Genomic DNA, 13,302 nt, shown 5'->3' with positions numbered 1-13,302 from the left:
GCTCATGAGTTCGAATCCCAGCTCTGCCACTTGTCAGCTGTGTGACTGTGGGCAAGTCACTTCACTTCTCTGGGCCTCAGTTCCCTCATCTGTAAAATGGGGATGAAGACTGGGAGCCCCACGTGGGACAACCTGATTCCCCTGTGTCTCCCCAGCGCTTAGAACAGTGCTCGGCACATAGTAAGCGCTTAACAAATACCAACATTATTATTAAGCTCGTGGAGGGCAGAGAACATGCCTACCACCTCTGTTGTAGTGTCCTCTCCCAAGCGCTTAGTACAGTGTCCTGCACCTAGTAAGCACTCAATAAAGTGGGGAAGCTGCATGGCCTAGTGGAAAGAGCACAGGCCTGATAGAGGACCTGGGTTGTAATCCCGGCTCTCACTGGTATCTACCCCAGCACTGAGAATGGTGTTTGACACGACAGGCGCTTAACAAAAACCACTAAAAAACCATAAAGAATAATAATAACGGTATCTGTTGAGCGCTTACTATGTGTCGAGAACCGTTCTGTGTCCTGGCGAGCTAGTCAGGTTGGACACCGTCCCCGTCCCACATGGGGTTCACAGTCTTAATCCCCATTTGACAGATGAGGTAACTGAGGCCCGGAGAAGTGAAATGACTCTCCCAGGATCGCACAGTAGACAAGTGGTCGGGATTAGAACCCAGGTCCTTCAGACTCCTGGGTCCGGGCTCTAGCCATTAGGCCGTGCGTGTTTTTCCGAGGCTTAATTTATTTCTGTATGTATTTTGCCTCCTTGCAACAGTTGATCGGTATGCTGCTGGCGTGCTGTCTATCCAGATTTATCACTGCCAATCAGTATGAGATGGTTTAATAAGGTGAGTTCCTCTGGGGTTTTTTTTTCCATGCCGTACTCACCCAAGTGCTCAGTACAATGTCCCGCGCACAGTAAGCGCTCGATAAATCGACCCAACGAGAGATTGAATGAATGAATGAATGAATGACCCAACCTTCCCCAGTCCCCTTGCTCTTCAGCCGCCAAAAGGGGTTCCCATTCTCCTTCCATCTCTCATCATCTTCCAGAATATTCTTCGGGGGGAGTCTTCCGCCGTGGAACTGGAGCACGGAGAGAGGGGGAGGAGGGGGAAGGAGAGGCGGCCAATACAGAAGGCTTTGTTAAATCCCTCATTCCATCTCATGCCATTTCCCTGCGTCCCGTTAGAACAACGCTCCGATTGTTTGACTCCTCTCAGTCTTTCAGGGAAGAAAAAAAGAGCTCTTTGGAAAAACCGGGAACCGCGGCGATCCTAGGAAGACTCAGAGAACCTTAGCGAGCGCGTGAGCGCGCACACACAAACCCCCACACACACCCCCACATACACCCCCCCCACGTCCATGAATAGCCACACACACATACATGCCCCACGCATGTGTGCGCGTGGGCCCAGACGTGCCGACACGGAGACACGGCTCCACCTTTCAAACCCGTTCCCATGCTTCGGATCCCATTCTGTGAAGTCTTGTCGTCCCACGGGAGTTGACCAGGTCATTCGTTGGAGGCCCACTCCAGCCTCATAAGGTCGGGGCGGAAGGGGAGACGGGGGGACCCCGAGTTTACTTGCTGGGGAGGTCACATCGTAGATGCGTAGAAAATGAACAAAAGTAACCCGTTCGGGCCTGGTTCAGGTTTTGCATGAATGACTAAAGGGCATCATTAGCCTTTCACTACGGCCAATCAACGTTGCACACGTTCATAGAAACAAATATATAAAATCTAAATCTATATAGATATATATATATATATACGTTCATTCCTTTGGTTTAATCTTCTCTTTTGTTTTATGGCTTCACTAAGGTTTGTTTTTTGTTATTGTTTTGTTTTTTTTAATCCCCTTTCTCAAACTGCCCTGGACCCAGAAAGAAACGAGATCAGAAATCTAGCACGGAGATACTTGAAAAAAATATATATATTAAAATGTCATGCCCGGAGGGAATTTTGCCTTGATGTTTAGAGTCACCTTTGATTATTACTCAATGTCGTATGCTTCGTGTGGTGTTTGAGACTTTGGTGCATCTTTGACTCTGAAGCTGTGTGTAGTACCGTTAATAAGCTGTGTCGTTGCTTGCTGTAAAGGCAGTTCAATTGCTTCTTTTGTTTTATTATTATTATTATTATCATTATTATTATTCTTATTATTTTTAAATAAGTGAATTCTAAACTAATCCTAACTGTGCCCGTCTCTTTTTCTTTTTTGTCACGCAATGATATTTCATCAAGCACATGGTCAAATCTATTTAAAAAAAAGCATAAGGAGGGGTAAGAGAAAATCAAAAACCTTTTTAAAAAAAAATAGGAATTTTTTAACAATGCCTCTGTCTAGCATGCCAATAAGAATGCGTTGATATTGTGAGCGTTTGTGATATACATATTAATAAATGGAACCATTACAGATATCTAGCTGCTTCACCTTTGTCCTCCAAATGCCGAGATACTCGCTCTCGGGAAGCGACGGGAACAATCAGATTTCTGCAGTTGTAAATCGATGAAATCATTCGAGTGGTATTCCCAAAATACTTCCAGACTGTGGAGTGAATGCAACAGGTAGCCCTCTCCTTCTTGATTTTCCAGAGGGATAAACTCCATCTGCAGACCAAATTTCATAAATTTCCATTACCTGGTGCCCGGGTGATCCTCCATAATGCGACAGATTCCCCGCACGTGGCCTAGTCGATCAGTGGTATTTATTGAGCGCTTACTGTGGGCAAAGCCCTGGACTAAGTGCCTGAGAGAGTCAGAGGTCATGGGTTCTAATCCCGGCTCTGCCGCTCGTCAGCTGTTGACTTTGGGCAAGTCACTTAACTTCTCTGGGCCTCAGTTACCTGAAAAATGGGGATTAAGACTGTGAGCCCCACATGGGACAACCTGATAACCTTCTATCTCCCCCAGTGTTTAGAACAGTGCTTGGCACCTAGTAAGCATTTAACAAATACCTTCATCTTTACTACACTTGAACAGATTTAGCTCTGCTTCCCAAGAATACGTTTGTAAGTGCTCTGGTGGTAGGGTCGGGTTGAAAGTCACAGCGCTAGGAGGTATGAACGCAAGCGAATAAAGTGACCCAGGAGACCAAATGAAGTGGGGAGATGAGATGTTAGGGAAGGCTTCCCGGAGGAGGTGTCGGTCAATCAGTGCTATTTATTGAGCGCTTACTGTGTCCGAGCACCTGAGAGAGTAGGGTTTTGGGTCTAGAGGGAGAGACAGACATTACTATGAATAAATTGATTGATATAATTGGATCATCAAAGGCATTTCATCAACCGGTGGCATTTCTTGAGCCCTTACTATCTGCAGAGCACCGTACTAAGCACTTGGGAGAGGACAGTACGACAGAGTTGGCAGACATGATCCGTGCCCACCACGAGCTTTCAGTCCGGACGGAGAAGCAGACATTAACCTAAATAAATACTCTTAACATTTTAAGACGTGCCCCTATCTTCGTAGTTGGGCTTTACAGCTAAACTTGAAACCTGCCCAGCTAAGCCTATGTCTGTACAGGTCCCCCTTCCCCCGCCCTACTACCAATTCCCAAGTGCTTAGGACGGTGCTCGGCCCCCAATAAGCACTCAATAAATACGACTGAACGAATGAACGCCTCTTATTATCTAGCCGAGACCGGCATAGGAGCAACCTCTCCTACTTGAATTACCACTGACCCCCATTAACAAGTCTGCTTAATGGATAAATGCAGTGTTTTGCACCTCTAGCATCCACTGAGAGAGAGAGGGAGGAAGGAGGGAGGGGAGGACCTGAAGCTGGATGGTTTTTCCTTTCCCTTATTTTTCCCTCTCTTCTTCCCCCTTCCCTTCTCCCTCTCTCCTCTTCCTCCTCCTCCCTTCAGTCAGTCAAAGATATTTATTGAGCAGTTACTCTTTGCAGAGCACCGTACTCGGCATCCCCGCTCTGCCACTTGTCTGCTGCGTGACTTGGGGCAAGTCCCTTCACTTCCCCATGCTTCAGTTACCTCATCTGTAAAATGGGGATTGAGACCTTGAGCCCAGTGTGTTAGAACAGTGTCTGGCACCTGGTAAGCGCTTAACAAATACCGTAATTATTATTATTATTGTTATTTTGGAGAGTACAATGCAGAATTAGCAGACACGTTCCCTGTCCATAACGAGCTCCCTCTCTCCTCTTCCTCCCTCCCCCTTTTCCTCCCTTTGCCTTCTCCGCTTCTCTCTCCCACCCCACCACTCTTTTCTCCGGTTCCCTCTATTACTGTTTCATAATTACACCGCCACAACGAAGTAGGTCGCATCAAAGTTAATTCAGTGCGACTTGAATTTATATGCCGGGTTCTTTGCCCAAGAGCTGCTCGAGTAGCACTTCCTCCTGAAAGTATTGCTGACTCCTGGTATGGGTAGTGTTTTGTTACCTCTGCTGATGGTGGGGACAGGACAAGACCAAAGAAGCACCCGATTAGAAGATGGCAGAGATCACAGCGGGGGACCATCCGGGTTGGGGAAATGGTAAGTGGATGGTAATCTTTTAAAGAGTCCCTTGGGAAGCAGCGTGGCGTAATGGGTAGAGCACGGGCCCGGGAGTCAGGAGGACCCGGGTTCTAATCCCAGCTCTGCCACTTGTCTGCTCTGTGACCTTCACAACACAGACCTTCACAGTCTTAATCCCCATTTTCCAGATGAGATAACCGAGCCCTGAGAAGGGAAGGGACTTGCCCGGGGTCACAGGCAGACACGTGGCAGAGCCCGGGATTAGAACGCGGGTCCTCTGACCCCCTAGGCCCGCGCTCCTTCCGCTAGGCCACACTGTTTCTTAAGCGCCGTCATCTTCCCAGTGCCGCGTGCCTTCTGACTCTCCACCAAGCTCTGCTTCCTGCGAGTGCTGAGTCGGGAGGAGGGGTGGACCGGCCTCCGTGCCATTAGTGTCGAGGTCGGGGCTTGGGGCCCCGCGCCTCACCGCTGCCAGCGTCGAGGGGACCGGCTTTACCCGCCGTAGGCACTCAGTAAATTCAACTGATTAACAGTGGATTGATTTGTGCTTCCATCTCCACTGGCCCTCATTCCACCTGTATCTCCTGACCCCTGACCTTTCCACAGCTGGGAACAGCGTGACCCTCAGTGAGTAAATCACGACGAGAGACCCTCCCGGATTTACGGACCACCCGAGGGCCATGAAAATCCAACAGAGTCCAGCCGCCCTTCGCTGTCATTCATTCGATTGTATTTATTGAGCGCTTACTGAGTGCAGAGCGCCGTACTAAGCGCTTGGGAGAGCACAGTGCAACAATAAACTGACAAATTCTTGCCCAGCGTCCCGGATCAGCAGAGACGTAATCTCTGCAAGGATCATCTTCCCAAACCCGGGCCAGACACGAGGACGATTCTGCCATTTTCTGGGAAACCTGTGGAAGATGCTGGGGAGAGAAGCTTTAAACTTCCCATTAAAATGGAGCCAACTGTAATGAGCTGAAAACACAGTCAATCAATCAAATCTATTGCCCTTCGAGCAAACGCCTTCGGACCTTCTGAGAAAGACAGAATTAGACTGAAAATCATTGGCTACCGTGCGCCATTCATCTTAATTTCATGATTGAGGTACCTCCTACATAACAACTGAGTGGGAAAAGTCAGGCTATCGTATTTTCCTCAGCCAAAGTGGGCGTGGAATCGGGTCTCTAGGGTATGATAATAACAATAATTAATAATTGCGGTATTTGTTAAGCACTTATGCTCTGGGGTGGATATAAGCAAATGGGGTTGGACACGGTCCCTGCCCCACGTGGGGCTCACGGGCTCAATCTGCATTTTCCAAATGAGGTAACTGAGGCCCAGAGATGAGAAGTGACTTGCCCAAGGCCCCAGAGCAGACGTGTGGAGGAGCTGAGATTAGAACCCTCTGCTCAATCTGCTACACCATGGGTCCAGAAAGGAAAGGCAGAAATAGGAAATGGAAAGGCAGAGACGGTGTATTTGTGGGTGAGATAGAGAGAGACCCAGGAGAGAATAAGGCAACCCTGTGCTCTGTCAATCGATTGATTGATCAGTGGAATTTATGGAGCGCTTATCATGTGCGGAGCGCTGGACTAAGCGCTGTGGAGGGTCCCATACAACAGCATTGGTAGGCACGTCCCCTGGCCACGGTGAGTTTACGTCTAGAGGGGGATACGGACATTAATAGGAATAAATGAATTGAGGATATGGATATAAGTCTGGTGGGGCCGAGGGAGGGGTTAATAAAGGGTCCAAATCCAAGTGGGAAGTAGCGTGGAGTGGTGGATAGAGCCCAGACCCGGAAGTCATGATGTCATGGGTTCTAATCCCAGCTCCACCACTTGTCTGCTGGGAGGATTAAGACTGTGAGCCCTATGCCGAACAGGGACTGTGTCCAACCTGATTTACTTGTTTCAGCCCCAGTGCTTAGTACGGTGCCTGGCACACAGTAAGGCTTGGAAGGGGGAAAGTGTGATTGTTTGGAGGATTTGAAGAGGGAGGGCGATCCAGGCCAGGGGCCAACGGGGGGCCAACGGTGGGCCAGGCGATAATGAGGCACAGGGAGAAGGTTAGCACCCGAGGAGCAGAGTGTGCCGGCTGAAATGGAGGAGGAGAGAAGTGAGGTGAGGTAGGAGGGGACAAGGTGACATAGAGCTTTGAAGCCAATATTGAGGAGTTTTAATTAAGGTATACCGTCGGGATTATTATTGTGAAGCTGCCCGGAAAGTTTCTAGTAGAGTGATGCAAGACGACAGTCGTTTCTACCTTCTTTCTGCCTTTCCCTTGGAGAACACAGTGGCTCTAGTGGAAAGAACATGGGCCTGGGAGGCAGGAGACCTGGGTTCTGCTCCACAAATGCCCTCTGTGTGACCTTGGACAAGTTACTTAACTTCTCTGTCCCTCCGTGTCTTTATACTGTGGGGATTAAATCCTCCTGTTTAGACTGGGACCCCTATGTGGGACAGGAACTATGCCCAGTTCGATTATCTTGTCTCTGCCTCAGAACTTAATATCGTACTTGACACATAGTAAGCGCTTAACAAATACCATAATCTTGTGTGAAAGAATCTTGTTACATTGTTTGAGGATTCATGCCTTTCTCTCTTGTACTCTTGTTCAATCTTTTGCTCTCATTTCTGTTCTCACACTTTTCTAGAAGGATGCGTTAGAACCTGCAGAAGAGAAACTTTTCTGTCTTTTGATGTTACGAGAATCTTCCATTAAAAACAGTTCGTCCAAAAAGTAACATTAAAATAGCCTGACACAGAGTTCTCAACACCCTCCCTTTTCACGTCCGAAAGACAATTACTCTCCCCCCTTCAAAGCCTTACTGAAGGCACATCTCTTTCAGGATGTCTTTCCTGCCTAAGTCCTCATTTCCTCGTTTCCCATGGCCTTCTACTTCACCCTGACTTGCTCCCTTTATTCACCACCTACCCCAGCCCCACTGCACTTCTGTTCATGTCCGTTTATTTATTTCCATTAACGTCTATCCCTCTCTAGGCTCGCTGTAGGCAGGGAAAGTGTCTCTGATATTGTGCTGAACTCTCCTAAATGCTTAGTACAGTGCCCTGAACACAGTAAGCACTCATTAAATACAGTTGATTGATTGGTGGATTGATTTTTCTCTTGCATTCTTTTCTAATTTTCCCCAGTCCTTTCCATCGCTTCGTAGCCACCTGAGGGAAGGCCTCTTAACAGCTCCCCCTCAGAGCTGTCCTGCAAAATGTTTCTCCTGAGGAAGTTTTCTATCGATCAATAATAATAAAAAATAAATAATAGTTTTTATCGAGCACCCAACTCTGTGCAGTGAGTGCACCTAGATCCTTGGGGGAGTACAATCAATCGTCCCATGGTCTTTATTGTGTGCAGAGCTGGACTAAGAGCTTGGGAGAGTTTAATACAACAGTGTTGGTAGACACGCTCCCTGTCCACGACAAGCTGATAGTCTAGAGTACAGAAGATTTCTAAACAAGAACTCTGCCCTCAAGGATTTTACAGTCTAGTGATTAACTGTAATTCCTGGGATTTAGCTTCAAAAACATAATGCTTTCTTTTCTTATACATTAAAACCCTCCACTCCGTGTCCCCCAGTTCCCTAGCCCAAACCTTCCAGTGGTATTTCACCAGCAGAGATGTCTGTCCCTTTATCGTGTCTCCTCAGACTAGACTGTCTTTGATTCCCCGAATATTCATATTAACTTTGTGTGCCAAAAATTGCCAGGCATACAATAGCTTCCAATTTGAGACCAAGGGAGATTTCTTCAGTCTCCTCTTTTGTATTTCCCACTGACCTTCACCAATACCTATTTATAAATCTTTCCATATGAAAATTTTCCTTTCCTTCTTTCCCACTTTCCCTCCTCCCTCCCCCTTTTCTTTTCTCCCCTCCAACATCCTTCCCTCTCTTTCTCTCTTCTGCTTTTCTTCTCCTCTCCCTTTTTCTTCCCCTCTCTACTTTCAATACACTCACTGATTGATTTCCCTTTCCCCTTGCCCTCTCTTCTAGCACCATCCCCTCGCCTCCCTTTTCCACTTTCCCCTCTCCCCATTCCCTCTCTCCTGTCTTTATTCTTTCTCATTTTCTTCACCCTTTCCCCCCCTCACTTTCTCTCTCCTTTCTCCCTTCCCCCCCCCACTCTCTCCTTTCTTTCTCCCTTTTTCCCACTCTCCCTTCTTTCTCTCTCCTTTTCCCCTCTCCTCTCTCCTTTCTCCCTTTTCCCCTACACTCTCTCTTCTCTCCCCTCTTTCTCCCTGTTTTCCTCTCTCCTCCCCCCCACTCCTCCTTTTTTCTCCCTTTTTTCCATTCTCCCTTCTCTCTCCATTTCCCCTCACTATCTCTCCTCTCTCCTTTCGTTCTCCCCTTTTCCCCACTCCTTCTTCCCCCTCCCCTTTCTTTCTCCCTTTTCCCCACTCTCTCTCCCTTCTCTCTCTTCTCTCTCTCCCTTTTCCCCCATACACCCTTTCTTCTCTCTCTCTCCTCATCTTCCCCTCTTGATCTCCCCTCTCGCCTCCCAGGGCCATGCAGTTCAGTCACCCAGAGAAGTGTGCAGTGGCATTCACAGGCAGTGATTGGCATCGCCTTTCCTTCATTATTCTGTCTTGGAGCCAGCATTGAAATTGATGGAAAACCAGGCGCGATCACCTGAAATGGATTGTCGTCTGGTCCCTATTGATTGGGCTGCCAAACCCACTCCCCTCCAAGGTTGGGGGAAATGGCGGCTGACACGGACTTGGAACTTCCACTCGGGAAAGGAGAGAGACACGAGACACCAGGACCTGAATCCCCTGAGGAAAGAGACATCCTGGCTTGCCCTTCCCTGGGACTCTGAACTAACCTCCTGCCCATGCCTAAGCCTACTCTCCTTTTGCTGACCTGACTTAAGACCTGTTCCAAAAATGTCCTTCCCCTAACTGGGGAGAATCTCACATTTCCCAGAAGACATAATAATAATTATGGTACTTGTTAAGGGCTAATTATGTGCCAAGCGCTGTTCCAAGCGCTGGGGCAGATATGAGTGAACCGTATTGGCCACAGTCCCTGTCACACATGGGGCTGACAGTCTTAATCTCTATTTCATAGATGAGGGAATGGAGGCCCAGAGAAGTAAAGCAACTTGCCCGAGGTCACACAGCAGACACGTGGTGGAGCCGGGATTAGAACCCGGGTCCTTCTGATTCCCAGGCCCAGACTCAATCTCTAAGCCACGCTGCTTCTCCGCTACATTTCACGGAGGGCTGAGGGTGTACATACAGAGAGAAGCCTAGTAGAAAACAGGCTGGGCCTGGGAGTCCGAGGGCCTGGGTTCTAATCTCGGCTCCGCCACTTGTCTGCTGCGTGACCTCGGGCAAGTCGCTTCCCGAGAGAGAGAAGAGAGAGAAGGTAGAGAAGCAGCGTGGCGCAGTGGAAAGAGCACGGGCTTTGGAGTCAGGGCTTATGAGTTCGAATCCCAGCTCTGCCACTTGTCAGCTGTGTGACTGTGGGCAAGTCACTTAACTTCTCTGTGCCTCAGTTCCCTCATCTGTAAAATGGGGATTAAGACTGTGAGCCCCACGTGGGACAACCTGATTCCCCTGTGTCTACCCCAGCGCTTAGAACAGTGCTCTGCACATAGTAAGCGCTTAACAAATACCAACATTATTATTAATATTCCCTGGGCCTCCATTTCATCATCTGGAAAATGGGGATTCAATCCCTGTTCTCCCTCCAAGTGAGACTGTGCGACCCATGTGGGACTTGATTATCTTGTACCTGCCCCGGCGCATAGTACAGTAATTGACACATATTAAGTGCATAAGAAATGCCATCATTATTATTATTGTTATTATTCACCTCATCGTCTTCCCATTTATTAAGAGCTTGACACCCTTCATTGGCTGGTATTGACTGGTAATGGGGAGTACAGATGAAGGGACTGAGGCACACGCAGAGAAGTGAAGTGACTTGCCCAAGGTCCCATAGCAAGTACGTGGCGGAGCCAGGGTTAGAGTTTTTGGCTTTTGTTTTACTTTCCCAGCTGCTCAGTTCAGTGCCTTGCCTATCTCAGTAAATACCTTTACTACCTTGATGATGATGATGATAATTGCGGGTTTTGTTAAGCACTTACTATGTGCTAAGCACCGTCCCGAGTGCTGGGTGGAAACAAAGTTATCAGGTTGGACGCAGTCCCCGTCCCGCATGGGGTTCACGGTCTAGGGAGTTGGGAGACCGGGTATCGAATCCCCGTTTTTCAGCTGAGGGAACTGAGGCACAGAGAAGTTGAGTGACTTGCCCAAGGTCACACAGCAAACATGTGACGGAGCCAGGATTAGAACCCAGGTCCTCTGACTCCCAGGCCCATGTATTTTTTCCACTAGTAAATGCTACTTCCCCGCTTATGAGATCTGGGAGTGAACAGTACCATTTTCCTGGTTCATAAAACTGCAAATCTGTATTTTTTTTATGGTATTCATCAAGTGCTTACTATCTGTCAAACACCGATCTATGCTCGGGGGGTAGGTATAAGTTAATTAGGTTGGACACAGTGCCTTTCCCACGTGGGGCTCACAGTCTCGGTAGGAGGGAGAACAAGAATCCCCATTTTTCAGTTGAGGAAACTGAGGCGCAGAGAAGAAAAGTGACTTGCCCAAGGTCACACAGCAAGCAATTGGCAGAGCTGGGATTAGCACCCGGGTCCTTCCGACTCCCAGGCCCAGGCTCTCTCCGCTAGGCCACGCTGCTTCCCATTTTCCCAGTTTTCCTCATTGTCTTCAACTAGGTTCCTCCTTAAACCTAATACGTGATTTTTTAAAAAACCCAGAACTCACTTAGACCTCCGCTGTGATTATCTCTCCTCCCAGCCTTTTATTCAAAGTGCACTGGATAGATTAAAATACTTGCGGAAATCAGATACGCCGCTCCGTCTCTGGGTAGTAATCCCCAGATAAATCTCCTAAATCTGCAAGCCCTCATTTAGAGAATATCAATTTCAGAATTTCTAGCCACCTAAACCTCATTTCAGAGGAAACTGAGAGTTCGGATTTCTCCCTGACCCGGTGAACCCCATCTGCTCTAATTAGGGCGACTAGCAAACTTCCTCGTCTCTCTGCTGGTTTCCATCCTCCTTAAGAAAGATGCTCCTGAGACCAATTTGGAAATCCCTTGGTTTCCCAACTCATTCGGCCCCGTGAAAACATTAACGACAACATTTTTTTTTTTTAATTTAGCTTCTCCAAGAAAACATCCACGGGTTATTGTTCGTGACTGTGGCTCTGATAGAGCAAGCAGCGAGTCCTAGTGGAAAGATACCGGGCCTGGGAGGCGGAGGACCCGGATTCTAATCCCGGCTCCGCCACGTATCTACTGAGTGACCTTGGGTAAGTCACTTCAGTTCCTCTGTGTCTCGGTTCCCTCATCTGCAAAACGGGGATTCAATCCCTGTTCTCCCTCTTACTGTGACCGTGAACCCCATGTGGGACCCGATTATCTTGTCTCTACGACACATAGTAAGCATTTAGCAAATTCTTCTTCTCCTCCTTCCCTTCTTCCTCCTCATCCTCTTGCTCCTCCTCATACGTGTAAGCGCTTAATTAATACCATTAAAAATATTAACAGAAAACCATTTCTTCCAGCACCATACTACATCTCCCCCCCGTGATACAAAATATTTTTCCTTATTCCCTCACCGCATTCCATCCAAAGTTTATAGGTGAAACCTGTCCTGTAGAAGCACCAGAGGACTATTACTCTCATTCATTCGTTCAAATGCATTTATTGAGCGCTTACTGTGTGCGGAGCACTGTACTAAGCGCTTGGAGAGTACAATTCAGCTCACAATCTAGAAAGTGATGGCAACCCCATAGCAATTATGTCCCTATCCTCTTACTCTTTCTCCCATCAGTAATCTCTTTTCCCGTCTGTCTCCCCCACTAGACTCTAAGCTCCTTGAGAGCAGGGATCATGTCTAAAAATGACCGTGGTATTTGTTAAGCACTTACTATGTGCCAGGCCCTGTATTAAACTCAGGGGTAGATACGAGCTAATCGGGTTCGATACGGTCCCTGTCCCACGTGGAACTCACAGTCTAAATCCCCATTTTACAGATGAGAGAACCGAGGCACGGAGGATATAATAATAATAATGTTGGTATTTGTTAAGCGCTTACTATGTGCAGAGCACTGTTCTAAGCGCTGGGGTAGATACAGGGGAATCAGGTCATCCCACGTGAGGCTCACAGTTAATCCCCATTTTACAGATGAGGGAACTGAGGCACAGAGAAGTGAAGTGACTCGCCCACAGTCACACAGCTGACAAGTGGCAGAGCTGGGAGTCGAACCCATGACCTCTGACTCCCAAGCCCGGGCTCTTTCCATTGAGCCACGCTGGATATAAGTGACTCGCCCAAGGTCACGTAGCAGACATTAAAATTAGCGCGGGCCTGTGCTCTTTCCGCTAGGCAACGCCGTATTGTCTTGTGCTCTCCCCAGTGCTTAGTGTACAGTGCTCTGTACACGGCAAGCCTTCAATAAATACCACCGATCGGTTGCTTGGGTGATTGACATCATATTGTACTCTCCCAAGCACTTAGTGCAGTGCTCTGCACACAGTCAGCGCTCAATAAATACAACCGACCGACTGACATGTCAGAACCGGAGCTACAGGAGCTGGGATGCGGCCTCACTGAATTCAGGTCAAATTTTGAATTAACGAGCCGTTACGAGATGACACACCAAATCCATATTTTATAGAGCACTTATGTACCTATCCAGAATTTATTTATTAGTGTTTGGCTCCCCCCTCTAGCCTGTCAGCTCACGGTGGACAGGGAATATGTCTACCAACCCTGATTTTG

At 48.0% G+C, this 13,302-nt stretch overlaps 1 protein-coding gene across 3 annotated transcripts in view; it reads left to right on the top strand.

Moving 5' to 3' along the window:
• The window catches only part of TSPAN7 (tetraspanin 7), a 60,843-nt gene extending 58,427 nt beyond the window's left edge, over positions 1-2,416 (top strand). For 2 of the 3 annotated variants that reach the window (XM_029083355.2, XM_029083353.1), the window contains exons 7-8: positions 768-840; positions 1,216-2,416. In XM_029083355.2, coding sequence (XP_028939188.1) covers positions 768-836 — 69 coding nt within the window. In that variant the 3' untranslated portion in view covers positions 837-840; positions 1,216-2,416. Of the gene's footprint in view, positions 1-767; positions 841-1,045; positions 1,065-1,215 lie in introns of those variants that run through there. The other variant, XM_029083354.1, reaches the window with a different exon arrangement.
• The last annotated feature ends 10,886 nt before the right edge of the window (positions 2,417-13,302 follow it).

Source organism: Ornithorhynchus anatinus, chromosome 18, assembly GCF_004115215.2.
Source record: "Ornithorhynchus anatinus isolate Pmale09 chromosome 18, mOrnAna1.pri.v4, whole genome shotgun sequence".
In the NCBI taxonomy this organism is placed as follows: Eukaryota; Metazoa; Chordata; class Mammalia; order Monotremata; family Ornithorhynchidae; genus Ornithorhynchus; species Ornithorhynchus anatinus.
This window is presented reverse-complemented; position numbering and strand designations above follow the sequence as displayed.